The sequence below is a fragment of the Podarcis muralis genome, chromosome 2 (assembly GCF_964188315.1).
Source record: "Podarcis muralis chromosome 2, rPodMur119.hap1.1, whole genome shotgun sequence".
NCBI classification, from domain to species: Eukaryota; Metazoa; Chordata; class Lepidosauria; order Squamata; family Lacertidae; genus Podarcis; species Podarcis muralis.
This window is the reverse complement of record NC_135656.1, coordinates 21,462,363-21,490,207: the sequence shown is the minus strand read 5'-3', so window position 1 is coordinate 21,490,207 and position 27,845 is coordinate 21,462,363. Positions and strand designations below refer to the sequence as shown.

General features: G+C 48.0%; 1 protein-coding gene across 1 annotated transcript; it reads right to left on the bottom strand.

Annotated features, from left to right (window-relative positions):
* Positions 1–3,289: 3,289 nt before the first annotated feature.
* On the bottom strand, positions 3,290–27,593 carry DHH (desert hedgehog signaling molecule). The gene is made up of 3 exons (XM_028712213.2): positions 26,641–27,593; positions 8,445–8,706; positions 3,290–5,540 (listed from the first exon to the last, which is right to left on the bottom strand). The coding sequence occupies exons 1-3, from the start codon at positions 26,947–26,949 to the stop codon at positions 4,873–4,875; spliced, it is 1,239 nt and encodes a 412-aa protein (XP_028568046.2). The 5' UTR covers positions 26,950–27,593; the 3' UTR covers positions 3,290–4,872.
* Positions 27,594–27,845: the final 252 nt, after the last annotated feature.

The window sequence follows — 27,845 nt, the reverse complement described above, 5'->3', positions numbered from 1 at the left end:
GGCGCCCTGTCTGTGGGAAAGTCCTATAGAAAATAAAATGATGACAATGAAATGTTTGCTGGGAATCACCCACTTCCTTCCCTGGGAAGCCTACCCACTCACCCTTAACCCATTTCAACCCGAGGCATATGGAAGGTGGTGCCGATCAACCTGTAGCCAATTTTAAAAAAATGATAATAGTGGTACCTTGGTTCTCAAATGCCTTGGTTCTCAGACACCAAAAACCCAGAAGTAAGTGTTCCGGTTTCCAAATTTTTTTCTGAAGCCGAACGTCCAATACGGCTGTTGGCTATTGTTTCCGGGGCACCTGCACCAATCAGAAGCTGCGCTTTGGTTTCTGAACATTTCAGCAGTCGAACGGACTTCTGGAACAGATTAAGTTTGGTGCTTTTGTTTTGCTATTTATTTTGCGTTTTTGTTTTTGAGGCTTTTTCGGTTCATTTGTTTTTGTGACTGTGTGGAACCCAGTTCAGCTACTGATTGATTGATTGTGTGACTGCAGAAATGGATAAAAGCCCCCCATCCAAACAATGACTATCATCAGTGCAGGTAAGAGAAAAAAAAAAATTTTAATTTTCATCATCTACAATACTGTCTTCTTTATTTTATAGTATAGTACATTGATTATTGCTTTATGGATCCATGGACTCATTAGATAGTAAAATTCATGTTCAATTGCTCTTTTAGGGGTTGTTTTTAAAAGTCTGGAATGGATTAATCTGTTTTGCATTACTTTCTATGGGAAAGCGTGCCTTGGTTTTGGAACGCTTTGGTTTTGGAACGGACTTCCGGAGCAGATTAAGTTTGAGAACCAAGGTACTACTGTACTACATATGCCTGCATGAGATGAGCAATGATGCTAGTATGTGTTGGGAAATTGTCCCCTAGGATAAAAATCCACCGATTGCCCATAGAATTGTAGAGTTGGAAGTGAACCTGAGTTTCATCCAACCCCCTCCGATGTAGGAATATGCAGCTGCTCCATAGGGGAATCGAACTTGCAACCCTGGCATGATGGGCACCATGCTCTACCCAGCTGAGCTACGGGAGGTGAACGAAGTTTGACAGTGAAAATCAGATTCTCCCGGGCTCGAACGTCGTCCGAAAGCCCTGCATCTCCCACCGCTGGGTCACGCACACCTGGTAAGGAAGCCACGCTGACCCCACACAGGCATACAGCAGCAAGGGGGGGGGGGGTTCTGCGTAGGAGAGGAAAGTGGGGCTAGACAGAGCAAGAGAGGACATCGAGGCAGCCAGACTTCACGCCCACACAGCCCAGTGTAAACAGTTGCCTCTCTCAGCTCCCGGCTCGCTCTTGACCTTCATTATACAAATGCCAGAGGCAGGAATGCGAAACAGGATCAGGAGGGTACGAAATGGTGGCACGAAGTCAAACCTCCCGGCGGGAGGTGACGGGGCACCCTCCCAGGCGTGACTAGCGGTGCCAACAAGGCAGGCTGCTGCTCTTCAGCAAGATGGCGAGGCTACAACACAATGGGGAAGATGGGCGAGTGCCCACCACATACAGAGACCACTTAGCGATTCTCCAGCAATGCCAGGCAGAGCTCTCAGTCCTCGGTCTTCTTCCCGCTGGCAGCAGCAGGGGCTGAACGTGAGACCTCAGGAGCAGACCTGAGTTATGGCCTCATTACTGCCACCAGAAGGGACGCGGGTGGCGCTGTGGGTTAAACCACAGAGCCTAGGACTTGCCGATCAGAAGGTCGGTGGTTCTAATCCCCACGACGGGGTGAGCTCCCGTTGCTCGGTCCCTGCTCCTGCCAACCTAGCAGTTCGAAAGCACGTCAAAGTGTAAGTAGATGAATAGGTACTGCTCCTGCGGGAGGTAAACAGCGTTTCCGCGCGCTGCTCTGGTTCGCCAGAAGCGGCTTAGTCATGCTGGCCACATGACCTGGAAGCTGTACGCCAGCTCCCTCGGCCAATAAAGCGAGATGAGCGCCACAACCCCAGAGTTGGCCACGACTGGACCTAATGGTCTGGGGTCCCTTTACCTTTTACTGCCGCCAGGGTAAAGACAGAGGATGCACCCTAAGGAGTGAAGACCCTTCAGACATGACCGGTGAGAGACAGGGGTCTTTATCACACACAAATGTGGACTGTTCAAAGGCACCCTGATACGCAGTCCTACATGAGCTCCAGTGACCGCATGGGGCGAGTGCTGACCTTTTAAGCCCTAAACGGCCTCGGCCCAGTATACCTGAAGGAGCATCTCCACCCCCATCGTTCAGCCCGAACACTGAGGTCCAGCGCCGAGGGCCTTCTGGTGATTTCCTCACTGCGAGAAGCGACATTACAGGGAACCAGGCAGAGGGCCTTCTCAGTGGTGGTGCCCACCCTGTGGAACACCCTCCCATCAGATGTCAAGGAAATAAACAACTATCTGACTTTTAGAAGACATGTGACGGCAGCCCTGTTTAGGGAAATTTTTAATGTTTGAAGTTTTATTCTGTTTTTAATGTTCTGTTGGGAGTCGCGCAGAGTGTCTGGGGAAACCCAGTCAGATGGGTGGGGTAGAAATAATAAATTATTATTCTTGTTATGTTTTTATATATGTTGGAAGCTGCTCAGAGTGGTTGAAGCAACCAAGTCAGATGGTGGGGTATGATGATAATAAATATTTGCACACACAAATGTGCTTCTCTTTGGATTCTGGTCTGCAGCCTTAATGCGTACTGTTTCCTTGTGTGCATGCATGCACCATCCATCACATTGCAGTGCAATGCCCTGTTGCTGCTTCAGCCTGTCCCCTCTTCCAGGGTTGGGAGCCTGTAGCCCTTAGTTGCCACATCACGAATTGCTTGGTGTTTATAGGCAGTCCTGTATCGGGAAGTTTTTAATGTCTGATGTTTTATCGTGTTTTTAATATGCTGTTGGGACCCGCCCAGAGTGGCTGGGGAAACCCAGCCAGATGGGAGGGGTATAAAGAAATTTATTATTATTATTATTACATACACAGAGTGCCCCATTGGAACAATGTATGGAATCCCAGTGGTGTAGCGTGGGTTGCCAGGGCACGGGGCACCCCCTAACCCATGGAGGAACAGAAGCGGCTTCCTACCCAAGCCAGGAGCTCCCCCCCAAAAAAAATTATATTGTGAGAGGAGTCAGAGGAATTATCTTTAGTAAAACACACATAAAAATACTATTGTAAAAAAAAAAAAAGGGGGGGGGAGGAGACATTAAAACACAGCTTACAAAAATAACCCCACCCCTCACAATCCTCTCCCTGACAAAACGTCAAATTATGGTAATACCCACCACGAGACAAGAGTTGGCAACAGACCACACTTAAATTACTACTTTATAAATATAAAAATAAAAACTCTGAAGCGGCAGCTAAGGGTTACAACAGGCTTCGTAAGTGTGAAGGAATGGACTTTAAAGTTTCAAAAGTTAAGTGTTAAGCTTGGCCCCCCCACCAAGAAATGCACAGAGAGGGGGTGGGGGGTGAGCTTCGCATGAGGTCCAGGTGGCAGAGAATGGAAGGGAATGAGGGAGCCGCGGCTCCCCATCGTCACAGAACCAGCCAGTTGCCCCAGCCTACAGAATAGGAAGACAGCCCTTTCTCTGCGAGAGACTGGAGTCTTCCATCTTGAACCACTCCACCTTCCTTCCCATTGAATCCAGTGTTGTGACTTAGGTTAAGTCAAGGATGCCAGGTTAAAGTGACCCTGTGCACGCCAAGTTTCAAAGCACCCGCGCTGCAAATAGGACCCTTGGGCTCACTGGCCAGCCTACATCATTGCGGACGCACCTCTAGAATCAGGGGCAGCCCATGGAACCCCTCGGTTATTTTTGCATGTCTTCTGAATACTGCAGTGCACCTCTGGAGGTGGGAGGGAGGGGGCAAGGGCAAGGGCACAGACCCAAGTCATTCTCCCAGATCTCCCTGGCACGAGATCTCTCGTTTGTGCCTCCCCCACCCTGGCCCCACTCATCTTTGTGGAGCGGCCGAAGAGCAACCTCTCGTTTTATGCTAATATCTAGCAGAGATCGGGACAACCATCTGGAAGGAGGGAAATCCACCCCACCCACTAAAAACCAGACAGTGGGTCTTGCTGGCTTTGTGCTAAATTTAGGAGGAGGAGGAGGAGGAGGGACGGAGAGTGCCTTTCGATGTCTGCAAGTTCCACAGACCCGTCTGGGTAAAGCCCAGGGCCTTCTGAATGCAGCCCACGACAGGCGCATTCAAGTCAGGCATTCCAAATCCTACGCTGCCGACAAACCCTTTCCCTCTCTTTCGCGGCAAGCGGTTTCAGGAGGCATCATCTGAGGCAGAGGTCTTCACCCTTTTTGGGTCCACAGCTCCCTTGAGCAACTAGATTCTTCCTGCGGCACCTCTGTGGGGCTCAGGAGCCCAGTTAAGCCACCCCTCGTGGAGTGTTCCCCCAGCCTTCTCTCCTCTCCCATCTCCTTGGGCATCCTCTGGGCAGCTGCCGCCACTGCCCTTGGTCTCTGAGCTACCCCCCTCCCCACCCCAAAGAGAGGTGCCTCCTCCCACTGCCCCACAGGGGCCTGGGAAGCACCCCCTGGCCAGCCCCAGAGACACCACTCGCCTGTGGTGCTTTTAGCCAGGGCTGCTGCAGCAACAAACAGCTTTGCAAGCCTTTGGGAGGCAGAGACGCAAGAGGGCATCAGAGGAGGGAGGGAAGGGAAGAGGAACAGAGGCCAATGTTGCCCGCGGGACCCCTGACCATCGTTCAAGGCACCCCAGGGTGCCACGGCGCACCGGTTGAAAACCACTGATCTAAGGAATCATGGCCAAAAAGGCATGGGGCCAAGCTGGAGCACAAACTCCTTATCCTTGTCTTATGGCTTGATGAACTTAAATCTGCCCAGCAGGCTGGAGTCTCTCTATGGGTGAAGAGTGTCCTGGCCCAGCACGCCCCATGCCAGCTGGTAGAGGAACTGTGAATACCAATGCATGCCCGTCTCCTGAGCACTGCAGTTCCTGGCTTCGCCTGCGAGAGGCAGCAGCGAGAGGAGGCGGTGAGCCAACCTCAGCGGGGCGAATACCCGATGGGCCCAATGGTGGCTTTCGAGGACGGCGTAGCACGAAGCCAGCACCCCGTTCACCAGAATGGTGCCGTGCGAAGTCAAAGGGGCGTACACCCCGACGCCCTCTTGCCGCCACACGCGGACCACCCGAGCAGGGTGCAGCTGGCGGCCGCCCGCCCGGTGCGCCAGCACAGAGTCCCCCACGCGCACCCGGCTGGCAAACACAGGAGAGAAGTCCGCCGTGTTGTTGGCCAGGTCCCGTGCGGCAAACACGAGGTGCGAGGGCGTGAGGAGGAGCCGGCGGACGGGGCCGTCCGTCTCGATAGCCACAAAGGTGGTCCGCCGGTGCTGGTCCCGGTCGAGGAACAGCAAAACCTCGCTGGGGGTCACCTGCCCACTCTGGTCCACGCTGAGCACATAGTCGCCCCGCCGGAGATCCGAGAGGCCTCTCTTTTCACCGTTCCACAAGGTCACTGCTGCGTCGCCAGGAAAACAGCCTCCGGCACGGATAGCCATGGAGTTATCTAAGGGAGCAGAAGGAGATAATAAATAATAATAATGTATTTATACCCCACCCATATGGCTGGGTTTCCCCAGCCACTCTGGGTGGCTCCCATCATCATCAGCAGCAGCAGCATCGCTATTCCGCCTGGCCTTTAATTTGAATTCAGCCTGATCTTTTCTTTCCCTTCCCTTCTCTTCCCTCCTCCTCCCCTTTTATGAAGATCACCCGCTCTAAGACCCCACAGCTAATTCTCCCCTGGCCTCCTCGCTGGCCCAAGTAGGACCAATTCAGCCAGCTAGCCCTGGGGATTATCTAAGTGCTTTTTGAATTTTATTGTTATTCATGTTTTTATACTGTATTTTATGCTGCTTTTATAATTAAGTGTTTTAAATTTGTTGTTAGCCGCCCTGAGCCCGGTTTTTGAACTGGGAAGGGCGGGGTATAAATAAAAAATTTATAATAATAATAATAATGTGATAAAACATCAAACATTTAAAACTTCCCTAAACAGGCCTGCCTTCAGGTGTCTTCTAAAAGTCAGATAGTTGTTTATTTCCTTGGCATCTGATGGGAGGGCGTTCCACAGGGTGGGCACCGCCACCAAGAAGGCCCTCTGCCTGGTTCCCTGTAACCTCACTTCTTGCAGTGAGGGAACCACCAGAAGGCCCTCGGAGCTGAACCTCAGTGTCCTGGCTGAATGATGCGGGTGGAGATGTCATTAGAAGTGCTGTGGCATTGGGTTCCCGTCCTTTTGTCTCACAGCCCCTTCTCTAGCTGCAGATGGGAAGGGAAGTGTCCCCCTGGTTCCGTCAGACCCTTCAAGAGTCCCTATTTTCCAGGGACAGACCCACATGTACAGAAGCCATCCTGCTTTTCCTTAGGACGTCCCTATTTTCATTGGAGGAATGTTGGAGGGTATGGAGTTATGCAACCCCCGAGCCAAGGAGATCAGCAACTATACAGCCTTTAGAAGACATCTGAAGGCAGACCTGTATAGTTTTATTGTGATTTTATATATGTTGGGAGCCACCCAGAGGGGCTGGGGCATAAATAATAAAATTATGGTTGTTGTTGAATAGAACGTCCCTGTTTTCATCGGAGAAATGTTGGAAGGTATGCTCCTGTGGCATTTTTTGACCATACATGGAATGCAAGGAGTTCTGTCTCCTGCTCAAGGCCAGCCCTACCATTGGACAGCTTGGAAGCTTGTGAAGCGGGCAGCATGAATGACGTTGCAGGAAAATTATTATTATTATTATTATTATTATTATTATTATTATTATTATTATTATTATTATTATTATTATTATTATTATTATTACAGTGGTACCTCTGGTTAAGTACTTAATTAAAAAGCCTGAAGCCTTCTTTGTTAAAAAGCCTGAAGCCTTCCTTTTGGAGTTCTAGGTGCCGAAAACCCAAAGGAGCAGAAAAGACTATTTATGTATGCAACCACGTACATAACCACGCACGGATGTTACTGGCCCAGAGATGGAAAGAAGACAAAGTTCCTACCAGAGAAGAACGGCAGATGAAGTTAATGGACTATGCTGAAATGGCTAAAATGACCGGAAGAGTCAGAAATCAGGAAGACCAATTTTTTTTTACAAGGAATGGGGGAAATTTATAACTTATTTTAAAGACCATTGGAAAGAGTTAAAATCATTAGTAGGATTGGGAAATCGCTTGTAGTTTAAGGTTGAATTCTGGACATAATGGAAGAGATAAACGGTTTGGATTATCATAAAAGATGCGGGAGGAATTGATTAATAATAGGACCCACAAAGCGGAGGATGGAAGTCCAGGAGATTCCTTGGAATCTTGTCTTTATGATTATGTTTGATATATTTTAAGTTGAAAAACCAAATGCAGTCATACCTCATGTTATGTTTGCTTTATGGTATGTTTTTTCAGGTTACGTCCTGCGGCGACCCGGAAGTACCAGAAAGGGTTACTTCCGGGTTTTCGCCGCTCGCGCATGCGCACAAGTGCAAAATGGTGTTATGCGCATGCGCAGAAGACCAAATCGCAACCTGCGCATGCGCAGACACGCCGCTGCGGGTTGCGCTCTTTTCATGTTGCGAACGGGCCTCTGGAACGGATCCCATTCACAACCAGAGGTACCACTGTAAATACCGTATTTTTTGCTCCATAAGACGCACCTTTTTCCTCCTGAAAAGTAAGGGGAAATGTGAGTGCGTCTTATTGAGCGAATGGTGCTGCGAAGAAAGGTAGAGCTGCGTAGCACTCCTTCAGCAAAGCGGGAGGAGGAATGGAGCCCCCTTCTGTTCCTCCTCCCACTTCGCTGAAGGGGCGCCTGTCCAGCAAAGCTGGAGGAGGAACAGAAGGGTCTCCTTCTGTTCCTTCTCCAGCTTCGCTGAAGGGGCGCTGCGCAGTTCTCCCTCTCAGAGAGGGAGAACTGTGCAGCGCCCCTTCAGCAACACGCCTGCCCTGACTTCTGCCTTAGCCCTGCGCAGCCTCTTTGGGCAGGGGGAGCCTTCATCCCTCTGCCCTGAAGAGGCTTGGCGCAGTTATCCCAGAAGCCAGAACAGCCACACGGTATCCCAGAAGCCAGATCCCTCTTGCTGTTCTGGCTTCTGGGATTCAGAATAATTTTTTCTTGTTTTCCTCCTCCCAAAACTAGGTGCGCCTCATGGTCTGCTGCATCTTATGGAGCGAAAAATACGATAAATTTTTAAAACAAAAAAACACACACACTAAGGTAGCAAAAATGTCCTAAAGTTGGGTCTTGCTCCCGTTCCTTAAACAGTGCATGTGATACCTGCCCTTTCCCAAAACGGGAGATGCATCCCATAACCCTCACATTCATGGCCTCTTGTGCAAATCTCACTAATAGGATCCTCCTCCGCCACCCTTTTTCCAGAACTGGGAACCCCAACTTGAGCTCCTTCCTCCTGTTTACCTGCTCTCACAGACACGTGAATGTGCGCCTTGGACTCGTAGTAAACCCAGTCGAAACCAGCCTCCACGGCTAAGCGGGCCAGCATGCCGTATTTCTCCCTGTCGCGGTCGGATGTTGTGATGTCCAGCGCCCGGCCTTCGTAGTGCAAGGAGTTGGGCAGGTGGTGCCCGTCTTCGTCCCAGCCCTCCGTCACTCGCAGCCTCGTTCCCGGCCACATGTTCATCACCGCAATGGCCAAGGCGTTCACCCGGTCCTTGCAACGCTGCAGGAAGCAGAGGTGGAGGGAACACTGAACATTCATGCTTTGTACATGGGCAGGGAAAGTGCTCTAAGGGAGAGACTCTGGACATCAGTCAAAAAACAGCATTTTAAATGTGTTATAAATACGCAACACCAGGTGGCGCTGTAGAGCAAAAAACTTTTCTATGCAATTTTAAATGGAGTTTTTTTCCATTGGTTATAACATTTAATTTATGACTTATTTATAGTGCTGTTGTTTTTCCTTGTGTGTAGATCCACCCTCTGAAGGGGGAGCACATGATACCTGGAAGAAGCTGTTAGTTGCAACAAGCTTTTGCAGTTGGAAATCAAAATAACTAAGGAAAGCAAGAAGGTACCAGTTCCGGAATAGCCGCCTTCTCACCTTTCAAGCCTTTTCTCTACTAAATCTAATTATCAAATGCCGTATCTGACAAGAAGGAGAGCAAAATAATCAGAGAAGCACCTTGCAATCAAAAATGCAATTGCAGAAAGTTTTCAGGAGCCCAATAAGGTTTTGCTTAATAATAATAATAATAATAATAATAATAATAATAATAATAATAAAAATTTTATTTATATCCCGCCCTTCCCAGCTGAAGCTGGGCTCAGGGCGGCTAACAACAATCAAACAAACACAATTCTGCTCTGAAAGTATTTGTTTATTTTCTCGGAAATATTTTCTAAGCAGCTTTAATACGCTTTCCCCTCCACCCTCCGATTGCTGCGAGGTTGGTTTATAAAAACAACCCAGGAAAGCAAGCTTTTTAAAGCAGGGGGCGAGGGAGCCAGTGGGCTGGATCCTGGCCACTGAGAATTAACCATTAACTCTTTGAGATTAGTCTACCTCCTTCCTGGAGCAGCCATGTGGAAAAAAGCAGTTGTTTGTTACTAGCTGCCCTGAGAAAAACACATTCTGATTTGCTCTCTGGTTTTTAATTAACCTGCTTTAGTCTGTGTAGGGTGAAGAGTGGGCAGATATAGAAATTTTGGGACCTGAGGAAAATCCTGCTTGCTTTTCTTTGTTCCTCCGGCCACTACTTCCAATAGCTCCCCTGTAGGCCTAAATTGAACCAGGACCTTGCTCTTTAACAGCCTGTTTCAAACGAAATCCCTAAGACGCTTGTGGCATCTTAAAAACTAACGTGGCTTTCATGGAGTAGAATCATTTTCGTTGGATGCATGAAGTTCATACCATAAACATGTTTTTTTTAAATGCCTTTAATAAAGGTGCCGAAAGACTATTGCTTTTGCCGCAAGAGACTAGCGTGGTGACGATAAACGCCATCTCCAACTCCTCGAAAGATTCCATCCATGGTGTCGCCAAATTTTTTTACACATCGCTTGGGAAGACAGGCAAACTAATGCCAGGGTACTGGAAGAAGCAAAGATCACCAGTGTTGAAGCAATGATTCTTCAACATCAACTTCGTTGGACTGGTCATGTTGTGCGGATGCCTGATGATCGTCTTCCAAAGCAACTACTCTATTCCAAACTTGAAAATGAAAAGCGTAATGCTGGTGGACAACAAGAGGTTTAAAGACACTCTCAAGGCAAATCTAAATAATGTAGGATAAAAACTGACAACTTGGAAACACTTGTCTGTGAGCGCTCCAACTCGAGAACAGCCTTTACCAAAGGTGTCATGGGCTTTGAAGACGCTCAAACTCAGGACGAAAGGGAGAAATGTGCTAAGAGGAAGGCACGCTTGGCAAACCCTCACCGTGATCAGCTCCCGCCCGGAAACCTATGTCCCTACTGTGGGAGGATGTGTGGATCCAGAACTGGCCTCCACAGTCACTTACAGACTCACTGCTAAAACTGTGTTTATGGAAGACAATCTTACTCGGCTATGAGTGATTGCAGCAGCAGCAGCAGCTTCTGGGAACTGGGAGAGAAAAGATATCTGGATGATTGCATCCATTTTCTCGCCATCACTTTGCCTAGTTATCTCCTGCGATGACAGAACCACAGGCATCCCCTGTAGTTCCAACCACATCCTTGGTCCAGTTATTAAAGTGCCCCCTGCTGGGACTAGAAAAAAATGGAAATGCGTGGAGATAAGTTGTGTTACACAAGGACAATGCGTGAGCGCCTATCTCAGTTCCTAAGGTGAAGCCATAACAGTTAGTTTTCCAAGGGATTGGAACAAAAACAAGAACGTTTTTATCGCTTTCATTTGTGCTACCAGTGCAAATAGAGTGCTATCATCATATCACGGACAGGGTGTAGCCTTGATGAAACAGGAACAACCAGTGCCAATATTCCCAGTTTGGGAGGGAGGGAGGGGAGGGTCAGGGTGATGGAAGTGGAACTGGAAAAGCACTTGTCCATTTTTCCTTTGAAGGCAAATGGTTTGAGCCTACCATTTTATGGATTTTCTGTTGGCAGCAGGAGAGTGGAAGCGGAGGTCACAGGATCGTAGAATTTGTAGAGCTGCAAGAGCCCCAACTTGTTATTTTTAATTGCATTTAAAGGACAACAAGAACTGAGATGGCTAAATTGACACACAGCATTCGCAATCAGGAGGAGGCAAAGTACCAAAAAGAATGGAGTAAATTTATGGTTTATATAAGTGAGAATTGTACAAATATGAAAACGTTGGCAGGATTGAAATAAATCTCATGTCATGGTATAATTTATAATTAAAGAATCTGTAAACTATAGAATGGAGTAGGAAAACTGGTGGAAGGGAAGGACGGAAGCTAATGGATCTATGAAACACAAAGTAGGATACATGTAATAAGATGTGATGTTTTGGTGGTGGGGGTTGGTTGGTGATTGTAAATTTCAATAAAAATCATTAATAAAAAATAAAATAAAAGACAACAAGAACAACAACAACAAGAACTCTAAAATCAGTGAATAGTCAAAAAAGGCAGAAGGTGAACAGTAAAAATTAAAAAAAGATCGCAGTTTCCAGGAGGGCGATGCTGAAGTACCACTAACCCATGATCTACAAAACTGGAATTGAGCTAAATGTGCAACCAGATGCAAATCTGCATAATTTATGGCTGGCCTTGCCGCTTTTGAAAATGTAGGACACAGAATTCAGACTTTTTAAAGTGACTCTTCTGCCAGGTCTCTCCCCTCTCCTCCCATTGCCAAGTACATACATTAGGGCTGCTACACATCTGGATTTTCCTGGACATTACTGGGATTTCAAAGGTGGAATTGACGTCCGGGGGTGGGGTGGGGATTTCCAAAAGGTGGCGCTTTGGATCAACCAAAAATTCACATTTTTTCCAAAAGAAAAAAAAGAAACAGCTCAATAACTTGGGGGGGGGGTTTGTCTAAAAAAACAACAGCAACAAAACATCAATAACTTTTGGGGTGTCCTAGTTCTTATTCTTTGAAATATGGCAACCCTAATATACAGCCCTAAATATTTTACAGGTACAAAACACTTATGGGCTATTTTACAAGTTATATTTTGCGCGTGCGCACATACGCACACACAATATTTTTATTAAATTTTCAACAAAAATAAAAAAATAGAAAACAGACAACCACCACCACAACAACCACAAACAGAGAAAAATATACATAAAAGCAATATCAACTCCATGAAATGGGGTTCTCCGAATCCCACGACTTCCTTCCCCCTCGCTCCCCTGCTTTCTTAATTTTCTTTTTCAACTGCATACCATTTCTACTTCAAATTATTTTCGTACCTCAAATTTCATACATTATTTATAAAATTATCCATGTGTACATATTTGAAACATCTTAGGTACATATATTCATGGGGGGGGGGGAATACACGCAAGAAGCGCTTGTGAGGGTGCTGTGACTGGCTGTGGCTTCCTGTTCTGTGCACGCTGTTTGGCACTCCTGCGTTTCTCCTCTGCATCATGTGCAGAAGGGCTGTGTGCCATTCACAGCTCATCATGCAACCAGGGGCAGACTTTGGTCTTTCAAATTTCAGAAGTGGCCTGTGCAAGGCCAAAATTGCGCTGCCTCCCCCCCCCCCGGGCCTCTCACTATCCATTCTGTTCAGTTCACTACGTCTCACACTTGCAGTGCCCCCTATGCTCACAGCTCAGTGGGGTGGAACTGGTCGTTGTTGTTGTTTAGTTGTGTCCGACTCCTCGTGACCCCATGGACCAGAGCACACCAGGCACTCCTGTCTTCCACTGCCTCCCGCAGCTTGGTCAAACTCATGCTGGTAGCTTCGAGAACACCATCCAACCATCTCATCCTCTGTCGTCCCCTTCTCCTTGTGCCCTCCATCTTTCCCAACATCAGGGTCTTTTCCAGGGAGTCTTCTCTTCTCATGAGGTGGCCAAAGTCTTGGAGCCTCAGCTTCAGGATCTGTCCTTCCAGTGAGCACTCAGGGCTGATTTCCTTCAGAATGGAGAGGTTTGATCTTCTTGCAGTCCATGGGACTCTCAAGAGTCTCCTCCAGCACCATAATTCAAAAACATCAATTCTTCGGCGATCAGCCTTCTTTGTGGTCCAGCTCTCACCTCCATACATCACTACTGGGAAAACCATGGCTTTAACTAACTCAGGTGAAACAGCGAAGCTCCTTTCCTATTTTTCTTATTGCCTGCTGTTGTTTAAATAATCTTGTTATATTTATGGTATGGGAATATAGTTTTTTGGTACTTTATTATATTCACAACTGTTTTGATATGATTACGAGATTGCTTTCGTAGCGTTTCCTTGAAATACGTCCCTGTTTCTTTGTTGCAAGCCACTCTGAACCTGATTTTTTTGTGCACATACAAAAAAAATGAATGAACGGTTTCATCTGTTGTGTGCGATGCACTTACACACATGCACGTGCACACACAATTCCTGTGACTTAAAAAAATAGCTGAATCTGCTTATATAAGGATAATTTTTGTGGTGCAGTTTGGCGACGTATAAAATAACTTGTTCATATAGAGATCCTGTGATCAGCATTAAGATGCAGTTACAGGAGTAGCCCTATAACAGGGTAGACGTTTTCGAATGTGCAATGGGAAGCTTTTTAAAGTGTAATGTTTTATTATGTTTTTATATAACAAGTCACCCAGAGTGGCTGGGGAACCCAGTCTGATGGGCTGCGTGCAAATAATAAAGTTGTTGTTGTTGTTGTTACGACTACAAGGCACAGATGAAGAAGGAAGGAAGGAAGGAAGGAAGGAAGGAAGGAAGGAAGGAAGGAAGGAAGGAGTTAAAAATGCAACTCCCTGATTTTCTCATGATGCAAAATTACAGCAATTTGAAACAAAGGTAGAAAGCCAGATAAAGCTCTATGGGAAGATGATAAAAGCTGTGCCAGCCAGAAATTTTAACTCCTCTTCAAGGCAACCGAGGGGTAGATTGTATGCAGCTAGCTCACTGCCTCTGTCCCATAAGCTCTCTGCCCCCCACCCCCATGGCTGGCAAACCAATTTCTTCCACACACAGACAAGGTAAACATCTGGCCAAAGGACACAATCTCTTCTTAGAAAGAGCCAGGCGATGGAGATGTGAGCACCGTTCTAGTAGGGTGGTGCAGAAAAGAGAGAGATGGCGTTTAATAAAAGGGAAATATAAGCCTTATCTATAGTGAAAAGAGCACGCTCGAAGCCCAAAGAGGAATGTGCGACACTTTCCATCAGCTCCTGGGCCAGAGGACAATAGCTGTTTTCCAGGCCCAGAATTACTCAACGCAGCGAGAATTCAAGCTCCTCGGTTATAACAGCAAAATCATCAACTTTGCCACAAAGGACTCTTTCAGCTGCTCCACACTCCCTGCGCTGGTGTCAGTGCAGCGGGGGGGAAAGGGCACCGTAGGACGTGTCATAGATGGGACCTTGCCGGGTTGACCAATCCTCCCCCTGCTACTCCCACTGGGGTTCCTTCAGCACCCAGCGAACGGAGCAGAAGGCGTCCAGACCAAGCGGCTGGTTTGTCTCTGCTGATTGTGAGCTGCAAGGAACTACGAAGCTTGGAGACTTGCTGGAAGGCCATTTGATTTATATAAAAAAAATCGTCTCCCTGCCCACTCACATTCATGGGCCTCGTCATGGAATAGACTCGTTCCCCAGCCAAAAATTATCCAAGCTGGATTGATCGCTGGAAGCTATCGGAGAGACACCTGCCCTCTTGTATATTTTACAGAAAAATGCAAATCACAGAAGGTTCAGCCCCCAAATCTATTAAAAGGTAAAGGTACCCCTGCCTGTACAGGCCAGTCTTGACAGACTCTAGGGTTGTGCCCCCATCTCACTCAAGAGGCCGGGGGCCAGCGCTGTCCGGAGACACTTCCGGGTCACGTGGCCAGCGTGACAAAGCTGCATCTGGCGAGCCAGAGCCGCACATGGAAACGCCGTTTACCTTCCCACTAGTAAGCGGTCCCTATTTATCTACTTGCCCTTTGACGTGCTTTCGAACTGCTAGGTTGGCAGGCGCTGGGACCGAACAACGGGAGCGCACCCCGCCGTGGGGATTCAAACCGCCGACCTTTCGATTGGCAGGCCCTAGGCACCGAGGCTTTTACCCACAGCGCCACCCGTGTCCACAGCGCCGGCTTTTAAATCTGTTTTCAGGATCTCAACCCAAACAGAATCCACGTAACAAGGGATAAATAATAATACTACTAATAATAATTTATTATTTATACACCGCCCATCTGGCTGGGTTTCCCCAGCCACTCTGGGTGGCTTCCAACACAATATTAAAATACAGTAATGCATCAAACATTAAAAGCTTCCCTAAACAGGGCTGCCTTCAGATGTCGTCTAAAAGTCTGTTAGTTGTTGTTCTCTTTGACATCTGGTGGGAGGACGTTCCACAGGGCGGGTGCCATTACCGAAAAGGCCCGTTGCCTGGTTCCCTGTAACTTGGCTTCTTGCAATGAGGGAACCGCCAGAAGGCCCTCAGAGCTGGACCTCAGTGTCCGGGCAGAATGATGGGGGTGGAGACGCTCCTTCAGGTATACAGGGCCGAGGCCGTTCAGGGCTTTAAAGGTCAACACCAACACTTTGAATTGTGCTCGGAAACGTACTGGGAGCCAATGGAGGTCTGGATGTACAACAGCTCAGTTGGAAGAGAATGAGACTCTTAAAACTCTGGGTCATGGGTTCGAGTCTCATGTTGGGTGAAAGATTCCTGCATTGCAAGGGGTTGGACTGAATGACCCTTGGGATTCCTTCCAACTTTACAATTCTATGATTCCCTTATGCAAGCCATTCACGCAGCTCTGGGAAGCCAGACGCTTGGGGGTGGGAAGCCTGAGGGAACTACAAAAAACTAAATCCATGTGCATCATGAGCTGAATCCAACTAAGGCTGCACCTTGTGGTGCTGTGGTCTAAACCACTGAGCCTCTTGAGCTTGCCGATCAGAAGGACCATGGTTCGAATCCTCACAATGGGGTGATCTCCTGTTGCTCTGTCTCAGCTCCTGCCAACCTAGCAGTTCGAAAGCACGCCAGTGCAAGTAGATAAATAGGTACCGCTCTGGCGGGAAGGTAAACGGCATTTCCGTGCACTTTGGTTTCTGTCACAGTGTCCCATTGCGCCAGAAGCGGTTCAGCCATGCTGGCCACATGACCCAGAAAGTTGTCTGTGGACAAACGCCAGCTCCCCTGGCCTGAAAGCAAGATGAGCACCGCCACTCCATAGTCACCTTTGACTGGACTTAACCATCCAGGAGTCCTTTACCTTTTACCTAAATTTAAAGCACCAACATGCCGCTTTAAATAGCAATGACTTCCATCAAAGAGTCCTGGGCACTGTAAGTTTGTTAAGAGTGCCGAGAACACTATTGGCTGAACAGACCTACACTTCTCAGAGTCCCCTAGGAAAAGGGATTGATTGTTAAACTACTCTGTGAAATGAATAGGAGTTTCCTCTCGGCACCTTTAACAAACTACAGTTCCCAGATTTTTTGCGGGAGGAACGTTGACTGTTTGAGGTGGTATGAGACTGCTTTCAATGTACAGAGCAGAAGGGGCTTTCGCCCTACTAAGAATAGGACCCTTAAAATTAATGGGCATAACTCACCCATTTCAGTGGGTCTACCCCTGACTTAGTTCAATAAACCCGAATGTAATAATTAAGGATCATAATATAATTAAAAACACAATTGTGGAGTGCTTGTTAAGACATCTCTGTGCTTTTTGCACTCATTACCCAGAACAGTGTAGAGACAACTTCAGCAAACATTTCAGCAGGAAATGGGTGTAATGTTCTACGTTCTTGAAAATAAAAGCTATTTTTAAATTGATTGATTGAATGAATTTATATACCGCCCTATACCCAGGGGTCTCAGGGTGGTTTACAGAATTGGAGAACAACAAACACAGAGAAGAAGCTAAAGGTTCGGGATAGGGTCCTAAGATGGAATATCAACAGCACAGAAAGCTCTCTTCCTGTAACTTTTACTTGGCGATCTTTTCTTCGGTCAGATTTCCCTCCCTACTAATTGCTTTAGGATGACCTGACTCCCCTGAATACAATATAATTGAGTGAGCATCAAAGGTAGACCGGGAGAGGGGATTTTAAATGGTTCCACAGATCTTATCTCTCACTTTCAAGAAGCAGGTTTGAAAGCATGAGAGCCAGCACAAGTCTAGGTGGAAAGAGAAGCTCTTTTTACAAAAAAAGCAACCCCGTGTAAGTAGCAGTTTGAAGTAGCCTTGAAATTATTTTCATATCACAAGGGCAAGGCTGGAAGTCTCAACATGAGGCTGCAGACTCCCTTGCATGTTTGGCAGAGTTGTCTTGTTTGCATTTGTTCACTGGGATCAAATTATTGAAGCCAGGGATAGTACAAACAGATTAAAAATTGATCCTCTTCTTAAGTCATCGAGAAGGAGAGTTTAAGAGTTGCAAAGACGAAGGAGCGTCTCCACCCCCATCGTTCTACCCGGACACTGAGGTCCAGCACCGAGGGCCTTCTGGCGGTTCCCTCACTATGAGAAGTCAAGTTACAGGGAACCAGGCAGAGGGCCTTCTTGGTAGTGGCGCCCGCCCTGTGGAACGCCCACCCACCAGATGTCAAAGAGAAAAATAACTACCAAACTTTTAGAAGACATCTGAAGGCAGCCCTGTTTAGGGAAGCTTTTAATGTTTAATAGGTTATTGTATTTTAGTGTTCTGTTGGAAGCTGCCCAGAGTGGCTGGGGAAACCCAGCCAGATGGGCGGGGTATAAATATATTATTATTATTATTTATTATTATTATTATTATTATTATTATTATTATTATTATTATTATTAATCTGCTTTGCCTCTTCCCCAGATTGATTCTTCTACCATTTCCTTAATTTGCCACTGTCCCTATTTATTGGAGCAGGGTTTTGTTTTTGTTTTTAAAAATGCATTTACTGGAGCTTTGCTCTAGCAAGTGAAAGCATGTCTCCATACCACTGGTGGTAAGGTTATAACACAGGGCCAGGGAGTCTTTTTCAGCCTGAGGGCCACAATCTTCGCTGGGTAACCTCTCAGGGGCCATATGTTGAGGGGAGGAAGCAGAGGTCAGAGAAAACAGAGTAAGGAATGTAAGAAGTACCTTTTGTACAGGAGAGCATTTTCCACAAGGCTCTAGAAGCCAAGCCTTATGAGGAACAGTTGAAGGAGCTGGGTATGTTTAGCCTGGAATAGGGAAGCCTGAGAGGAGACTGTCTCAAATGTCTCAAGGGCTGTCACATGCAGGATGGAGCAAGTTCATTTTCTCCTGCTCTAGAGGGTAGAACTCAAACCAATGGCTTCAAGTCACAAGAAAGGAGATTCCGACTGAACACCAGGAAGAACTTTCTGACAGGAAGAGCTGTTCAACAGTGGAACGGTCTCCCTTGGGACGTTGTGGGCTCTCCTTCCTTGGGTGTTTGTAAGCAGAGGTTGGACGGCCACGGATGCTTTAGCTGAGATTTCTGCGTTGGAGGGGGTTGGATTTAGGTGACCCTTGGGGTCTCTACAATTCTAAGATTCCATGATACGAACACCCTTCGCTGTCCTCCATCCCGGGAAGCAAAATGCACTATCAGACTTCAGGGACACATTCCACCCCGGCATAAACACTCAAGAAGGGGTGCAAAACTGAGTTGGGTGGGTGGACCTGAGGCGAGGGTCCGTGGCTGGGGATAGGGTACGAGGAGAGTCCCATGAAGCCGAAACAAAGGCAGGGGGGAGCTGCATCTGGTCCCTGGGTATGAAGTCTCCCACCCCTGCTATAGATTCATATACAGTGGTACCTCGGGTTACATATGCTTCAGGTTACATACGCTTCATGTTACAGACTCCGCTAACCCAGAAATAGTGCTTCAGGTTAAGAACTTTGCTTCAGGATGAGAACAGATATCATGCTCCGGTGGTGCAGCAGCAGCAGGAGGCCCCATTAGCTAAAGTCGTGCTTCAGGTTAAGAACAGTTTCAGGCCAAGTACGGACCTCCGGAACAAATTAAGTACTTAACCCGAGGTACCACTGTATATCAGGCATGTCCAACTTCAAGTTGACTGTGATCCACGATCCAATATAAAAACTGTCAGTGATCTACCACCCAGGGATGGGTGCAGGGCGGGCGGGCACTGGCTGCTTCCCCCGAGGTGACATGGATGGGTGCAAGGAGGGAGGGTGCATGTCGCCCATTTCCCCCTACGCCGGCTGCTTCCCCGACATGGTGGGGGTGGATGCAGGGAGGGTGCGCCGCGCGCGCGCCAGCAGGGTAGGGGTGGGCGCACGTGCAACGTCAAAACATCCCCTCCCAACACCTCCAGTGGAGGGTGGGTGGTGATCGACCAGAATTCTTTGCAGGATCTATCTGTCAATTGCAATCGACGCATTGGATATGTCTGATATATATCATCAGAGGTCCCTGCTCTATGTCCCGACTGTAAAACCATCATGGCATCACACCAGAAAGGAATAATGATGCCCTCTAGCCCTGCTCGCTGCCCGAACACCCTCTAAGTCAGGGGTCAGGAACCTTTTTCAGCCATGGGCCAGTCCACCATCCTTCAGACCATGTGGTGGGCCAGACTATATTTGGGGGGGGGGGGTGAGAGAGAAAATGGGCCGGACTATATTTTGAAAAATAATAATGAATGAATTCCTATGTCCCACAAATAACCCAGAGGTGCATTTTAAAGAAAAGCACACATTCTACTCATGTAAAAACATGCTGATTCCCGGACCGTCCGCAGGCCGGATTGAGAAGGCGATTGGGCCACATCTGGCCCCTGGGCCTTAGGTTGCCTACCCCTGCTCTAGGTGTTGCTGAACTATGTCAGCCGCAGGCAGCATGGCCAATGGACTACAGAATTCTCCTCCCCTGAGTGACCTCCCCCCATCCAGCAGGCAACCATGGGACAGAAGCTCTCAAAGAGCTGAGAGCTATTGACAACTTGGGTCAGTGAAATGCAATATTTTCAGAAGACCCAAACAAACTGGGATATCTGACCTAGTCACCCCCAGATATGACCGTCAGCTCCTGAGCATGAACAAAATACCTCCATAATGGAAGCGCCCTCTGGAATATTTGCAATGGAGCCAAAGCCCACGCTGTCCAGCTTCCTGTCTCCATTTAGGGCAGTCCTCAGTGCCCCAGAGGATCCGGCCAACCTTCCTGCAATTCTTCCCTTTGTTCTCTCAACACCCCCATAGCTATTAAACGTTAAATGCCGGCTGCCAACCCTCACCCACCCTGTCTTCGGATGGCATGTTGTGACTCAGCAGCAGGAAACTGGAATGAAGTCAGCTTTCTATTCACAAAAAGGCAAAATGTCATTGTCCCATTCTCCCCTCCCTCTGCCGATGCCCTGACAAAATTGATGTACAATAAATAGGACCTTTGCAGGGAAATAGTACGGGGAACAGTATGCATTTTACAGCTGCAGGATGCAGACATGATGTTTCTGCCAGGCTATGTCTGCTGGTGAAATGGTACTGCACAATTGTGCCTTAACAGTAGCACCCTTTAGCCCAGGAATTTGCAGCACACAACTGCCCTGTTCCCAAGTTCCCTATTTCTTAGGCTACACTGATGTAGAAAACACCCATCCTAACTTGAAAACGTGATATATATATATTTCAATCCCCACCGTTTCTATCCCTCTGCCCCAATCTTCCATTTGAAGCTGTCATTTCTTTGTATGCTCAATTTAAGGTGGGGGCATTTAACTAGGAATATAGTTCTGCAAAACATGAAAACAAAAGCAATTCCATTAACAGCTCTCCAAGCTATTGGGTCAAACAAGTTATATACCAATTAAAAGATGCCTGCTTCTTGGGAGAAAAGCAATTACAAACCTAGACAGCATCTTAAAAAGCAGAGACATCACCTTGCCAACAAAGGTCCATATAGTTAAAGCTATGGTTTTCCCAGTAGTGATGTATGGAAGTGAGAGCTGGACCATAAAGAAGGCTGATCGCCGAAGAAATGATGCTTTTGAATTGTGGTGCTGGAGGAGACTCTTGAGAGTCCCATGGACTGCAAGAAGATCAAACCTCTCCATTCTGAAGGAAATCAGCCCTGAGTGCTCACTGGAAGGACAGATCCTGAAGCTGAGGCTCCAAGACTTTGGCCACCTCATGAGAAGAGAAGACTCCCTGGAAAAGACCCTGATGTTGGGAAAGATGGAGGGCACAAGGAGAAGGGGACGACAGAGGACAAGATGGTTGGACAGTGTTCTCGAAGCTACCAGCATGAGTTTGACCAAACTGAGGGAGGCAGCAGTAGACAGGAGTGTCTGGTGTGCTCTGGTCCAGGGGGTCACGAAGAGTCGGACACGACTAAACAACTAAACAACAACAACAACAGATCTGCACATCTTTGGACCGAGTCAAATGCAGCTCACCAGCTGCATCCTGTGGACTGTCAAAAGCTCAAGGCACAAACATCACTCAGAGACTTTGGAGTCTGAGGCAGGCGGCAAAAAACTGTGGCACCAATTGGCGTGCTGCATTTGGCTTCAAAGGAAGCAGGTTTTGCAGGTTTGTCCTGCCTAAATCAGACAAGGTGCAAAACTTCAGGAGGTCTTCCTTGTTCACATTTGCAGGATTATATGTTAGAACTGGGAACGAGAAAGGTTTTCACTCTGACCCAAAGGAAACTTCAGATGTTGGTGAGAACTCACACAAATGCAAAGAGACAGACCTCTACTTTTCCAATTTAAGACGTCCTCTAGGACAGTGTTTCCCAACCGGTGTTCCGCGGCACACTAGTGTGCCGCGAGACGTTACCTGGTGTGCCGTGGGAGGGAGGCGGGCGCTTTCTCGTTCGCGCCCTGCAGCGAGAAGGGCAGCGCAGCGCCGCAGAAGAGGCCCAGGAGGCAGCAGGCGCCCAGCGCGCGCCCGAGTCCCGCCCAGCTCGCCATGTCCGCCCGCAGCTTGGGGACCCGAGCCAGGCTCCGCGCGCAACGCCCGTCTTATGGCGCGCGCCTCTGCCGAACGCTCAGCCCCGGCGCGAGCGGCTTAGCAACGCCGTCCAATCAGGGCGCATCTCGGCTGGGTGGCCGCGGCATTCTGGGAAATGTAGTCCTCGGGCAGCAGCGGCATTCTGAGAAGGCGCGCTTCTTCGCCGCTGCGCCTTTTCTTCCTCATTCCTTCTTTGCTGGCAACGCAAAAAGAGGCGGAGGAGGAAGAGCTGTTGGAAATGCCTGCGTGGGCATCGGTGCGCGCAGGAGATTTAGGCCAGGTGGGGTTGTTAGAGTCAAGATTTTATTTTGTTTATGTCCATCTTGCTGTTCGTGATACTAAACTACTCTTTATAGATCTCGTTATAACTTGTGTGGGGATTGCTTAATTTCGTTGTGGGCGCTTTGATACGGTTTCTTATGAGTGCATTTGGGTAATTATGTAAATATTGCCATGTCGTAAGCCGCCTCGAGCATGGTTTTTAACTATGGAAACAGCATGCAAATGACGATGATATCTAGGGAGGTTTCAAAGGCTTTGTAAGCAGAGTGAAGGAAAGAAATCCAGATGTGATTGTTACGCATTGTTTTTTGCACCGTGAGGCCCTCGTAGCCAAGACTTTACCAGCAGACCTAGTTCATGTGTTGGATGATGTTGTGCGCATGGTAAACAGGCCCAGGTTGCGCACTGAATAAAGTATTTTATAATTTTTCATATTTCTGTTTACTTACTATTTCATAATAAAGTAATTATAAAATACTATCTTTGTGTTTATTTGATTCCTATTAAAGAGAGTTACTTTATATATAGTCAATATAGGCACAGAGTTAATTTTTCAAACATTTTCTAATGGTGGTGTGCCTCGAGATTTTTTTCATGAAACAAGTGTGCCTTTGCCCAAAAAAGGTTGGGAAACACTGCTCTAGGATCAGAGTGAAAGAGAATATTATTGTGTACACTACTGAACTTTCCAGAGCACAGCTGAGTAGACAGGTAGCAATAGGTTTCATTGTCATTAACGCCCAAAGACTAACCAGAACCGTATTACCATTGTGGCTTCTCTTAACAAATATTTCCCCCTAAGGATATACAAAGAGTCCTGATGGATCAGACTAAAATGCCTTCTGCCTTGCTTTCCAAAATAGCCAACAAAAATTACACAAGGTAGGCACAAAGACAGTACAGTGGTACCTTGGTTCTCAAACGCTTTGGTTCCCAAACACCAAAAAGGTACCATTGTATTTGGTGCTTTTGTTTTTGCTGTTTATTTTGCATTTTTGTTTTGGAGGCTTTTTCAGTTAATTTGTTTTTGTGACTGTGTGGACCCCAGTTCAGCTACGGACTGATTGTGTGACTGCAGAAATGGATAAAAGAAATCTATACAATGACTATCATCAGTGCAGGTAAGAAAAAATATTAATTTTAATTTTCATCACCTACAAGTGTCTTATTTATTTTATAGTATAGTACATTGATTATTGCTTTCATTTTATGAAACAACGGTCTTGTTAGATATTAAAATTCATGTTAAATTGCTGTTTTAGGGGTTGCTTTTAAAAGTCTGAAATGGATTAAGCTGTTTTGCATTACTTTCTATGGGAAAGCGTGCCTTGGTTTTGGATCGCTTTGGTTTTGGAACGGACTTCCAGAACGGATGAAGTTTGAGAACTAAGGTACCACTGTAATGCTCTTCTGATCTGGCTCTCTGGAAGTGGATATCCAAAGGCCACTTAACTGCCTCTTAAAGGTAAAAGTAAAGGGACCCCTGACCATTAGGTCCAGTCGTGGCCGACTCTGGGGTTGCAGCGCTCATCTCGCTTTATTGGCCGAGGGAGCCGGCGTACAGCTTCCGGGTCATGTGGCCAGCATGACTAAGCCGCTTCTGGTGAACCAGAGCAGCACACGGAAACACCATTTACCTTCCCGCCGGAGCGGTACCTATTTATCTACTTGCACTTTTGACGTGCTTTCGAACTGCTAGGTTGGCAGGAGCAGGGACTGAGCAACGGGAGCTCACCCCGTCGCAGGGATTCAAATCGCCAACCTTCTGATCAGCAAGTCCTAGGCTCTGTGGTTTAACCCACCGTGCCACCCGCATCCCAACTGCCTCTTAACTGCCTCTTAACCTGGAGGTTCTCTAAGACTGCTCGCGACGCATACTCCCTGTTCTTCATACATTTGTCCAATGCCCAATCTACCTATTGGCTACTGATGGGACATGACCAGGTTCATGAGTCAACTCTGGGTACAATCCATTGGATGCAATCCAGTTTTTTAGTTATGTACTTTACAGCTCCCGTTTGCTTATGCCTTTGTGTGTTGCATCGCCTATCTGATCTGGATTTTGCGGGTTAACATGCGGAGATGAGTTTGGATTACCTTATTGCAAGGACATCAGGAAACTAAAGAGGAAAAGCAATGAGGAGGGAGTTGGAAATGTCCAAGGGAGAAAACAAAAGCAAAGGTCAGGGCATATTAAACAATTAGGAAATTGGAGAGACGGCTCCAGGGTTGATGTTTTTTTCCTAGTTAGAAATTGACCAGACTAAAATGTAACTCTCTGAAAGTTGTGTTTTGCCTGAAATGGGAGGTTTGCAAAAAAGAAAGAAAGAAAGAAAGAAAGAAAGAGGAAAAGGTTCTCCTTTTCTCAGCCTGTCTCAGTGGTTTATCACTCACACTGCCCTATACTGATTCATCTGAATCCCAGGAAACTTAAAGCAGGAGCTGGAAGCAGTTTTATACCTACACTGTGCCAGTTTCAGGGACTGTATGAGGTCCTGGAGACAGAGGGGGCACTCAGTATTATGCCCTGATTTAAACACACTCAAGTTTAACTTCCCCACTGCTTGATCAATCTACCACTGAATCAGTGGCGTAGCGTGGGTTGTCAGCACCCGGGGCAAGGCAAGTAATTTGCGCCCCCTAACCCGTGGATTTGCGCCCCCTAACCCGTGGATTTGCGCCCCCTAACCCTAACCCCCAGATGTTGCGCCCGGTGCGGCCGGCCCCCCCTGCACCCCCCACACTACGCCACTGCACTGAATGACTCTTTCATGCATTCATCAATCTCCATGGAGAAAACATGTGCAGTCCATATTTTCTTTCCTACACTGAAATTAATTTATACATTTTACCCCCCCGCCCCCTTTTCAATTTAAAATCATTCAAGGTGCCTCAAGATCATAGACTTTTCCAGCACAAAAAAAAAATTAAAATGATGGCAGTTAAGATGCAGAATTAAAAACTTAACTTCATCTATAAAGTACCCTGGGAAAAGGATAGCCTGTGTGTGTTAAGAAATGAAAAAGTTGCTACGGCTATTAGTAATAATTAATACCAACAACAACACCACCTTGGGCTATTCCGTCATTCCTTGCAAAGTGTAGCAAACGTCTTGAGATAAGATGGTTTTCCGTACTGCAGATTAAAGACCACGCATTTCAGCTGTCATGGAATACGGTGTTCACAAAAGTTATCTGCATTTAAGGGAACATCTCTCTTGTGTGAAGAAAAGCCCTCGGAGTGCTTTCAGACACAACACTAGGACTTTTCTCCTGAGTCTCTCTCATACACTGCAACACATGTGAATATTGTTATTGCAGGGTAGAAAATGGGGGGGAAAGCCATCTTAAAACCAAGTGTTCGGTCTGGCCGCTGTAGGTTTTATGGGTGTGCACTAAGTCCAGAGGGTGATAATGTATCTCTTGCTTGATATCTGAATGCCTCAAAGGTTCTTTTCTCAGATACTGTCAAAGGGCAAAAAGGATGAAGGGGAGACCATTCACAGCTGAGGAGACAGGATTAGGTCCTCCTCTCCTTCCTTCACTAGTGGATATGCGAGATTTCAGATTAGCCAAGTGCTATAAACCTGCCTGAGGAACTAGAGGCAGGTGACTCTCCCAGAGATCCGATTCCCCAAGAAGAATAACTAACTCCGTAGTGAAAGTTCATTGCTAGCAATTGATCCCAGACACGGTGAGTTAGCAAATGCCACCTGCTCCTATAGGCTCTGTCACTCTCCTTTCAAGGTCCCAAAGCCCGAGTTCCTGGCGGTGGCACAAAAGAATTAAGTTTGTTGAGGATCCCCTTTGAACCAAGTAGTGTATTCTGAAAACAGCAGGTTACAACTCAGACCTGCCTCTGCCCAGCAGGAAAATCTCTCTCTCTCTCTCTCTCTCTCTCTCTCTCTCTGGATGAAACAGAGAACAGCAGAACTAGTTTATCTTAAAACTAGAGGTTACCTAGAAAAAGGCTAGTCTACAGGTAGCTACTGGTGTTTGATTATTTGAGCTTAAGCCCAGCTTCAATTCCTACATGGGAATTATGGGAGAGACCAGTGGTTAACACTCATAGAAAGAGATAATGAAAACTCATGAGAAGTTATATCCTCTAATGTGGATATCGCAGTGATGTGTTAAGTCTTATTCTAGTTAGTAGAGAGTGGAAAGGTGGTCAGCATATACCGTACTTACAGACACTGTGCTTTTATTTTGTTATTGCTTCAAATATATTAGGCCGAGACCTGCGTCAAATTAAGCCCTGGATGTGTCAAAGGCCCTCAGAGATCTGGGCTCCACCTTTGCCCAACCAACCAGCAGCACCCACCTCAGTCATCAGCCGGTCTGCCCCTGTGTTCTCTTCGTCCTTGAAGATGATGTCCGGGTTGTAATTGGGCACCAGGTCCTTGAAGCGCTCCGAATGGCGTCCGATTTTGCCCTCCGCTTTCCCGCTGGCGCCCAGGGTCTGCTCCGCCACGTTGGGGACAAACTGCTTGTACTGCAGCGGGGTCAGGTTCTTGCGGCTAGACTGCTTGCGCCCCACCGGGCCCCTGCCCGGGCCGCAGCCCCGAGCGGAGCGCCAAAGGCAGCTGGCCAAGCAAAGTCCAAGCAAGATGGCAAGGCGGCGCCAGGCCATGGCAAGCCCGGTGCCCGCAGGGCTGCCTGGCCCTCTCTCCCCCCAAGCTCTCCACTCTCTCCCGTCAGTCCGCAATGTCCAGCAAGGAGGGCATCATCACCACCACGGCAAGGCTGCCTTGGGATGCCTTTGGCACCAGCCCACACATGCAGCTGCCCACCGCTGGTGCCAACCAGAGCCTGCGCCAGCACGTGGATCTTCTCTTCTAACTCATGCAGTGCCACCCACCAGTGCCCATAGGAAAGCCTGGCTCCTCCCCGTGCCAAGCGCGCAGTGCCCCTTCAAGCCGGCCATCCCAGCCAGGCAACACCTTCCGAGGGCAGCCCGGCTCCCACTCCCGGGCGATGGGGCGGGAGGACGGACGGGAGGCCGGCGCGACGCTGCCCTCCCGCCGAGGTGGCCGTGGCCGGGCACCGCAGCCGGGCTCCTGCGTCCTCCGCCCGGCTCCGCCTCGAAGCCCGGCCCCCGCGAGCAGCTGTACCAGCGCCATCCCTCCTGGTGCCGCCCTGGGCCCGGAGGGAGGCGCGCCCTGCAGGCACCCGCTGCCCGCCTAGGGCGGACTCCCGCTGGCGGGGCTCGCAGCGCCTCCGATCGAGCGCCCTCGACGGCGCAGCGCCATCCCGGCTCGGGCAGCGAGGGCCTCCTAGGCCGGCCCGGGGGAGCCCTCTGCTGCCGAGACGGCGTCGGGGCAGGCGGGAGGCTCCCATCTCCCTCAGCGCTCCCTGCTAATAACAGAGGGCGGTGGGAAAATGGGGACGTCCCATTCCATATCCTCCGACATTTCCCCCATGGAAATGGGGACGTCCCATTCCATTTCCTCCGACATTTCCCCCATGGAAATGGGGACGTCCCATTCCATACCCTCCGACATTTCCCCAATGGAAATGGGGACGTCC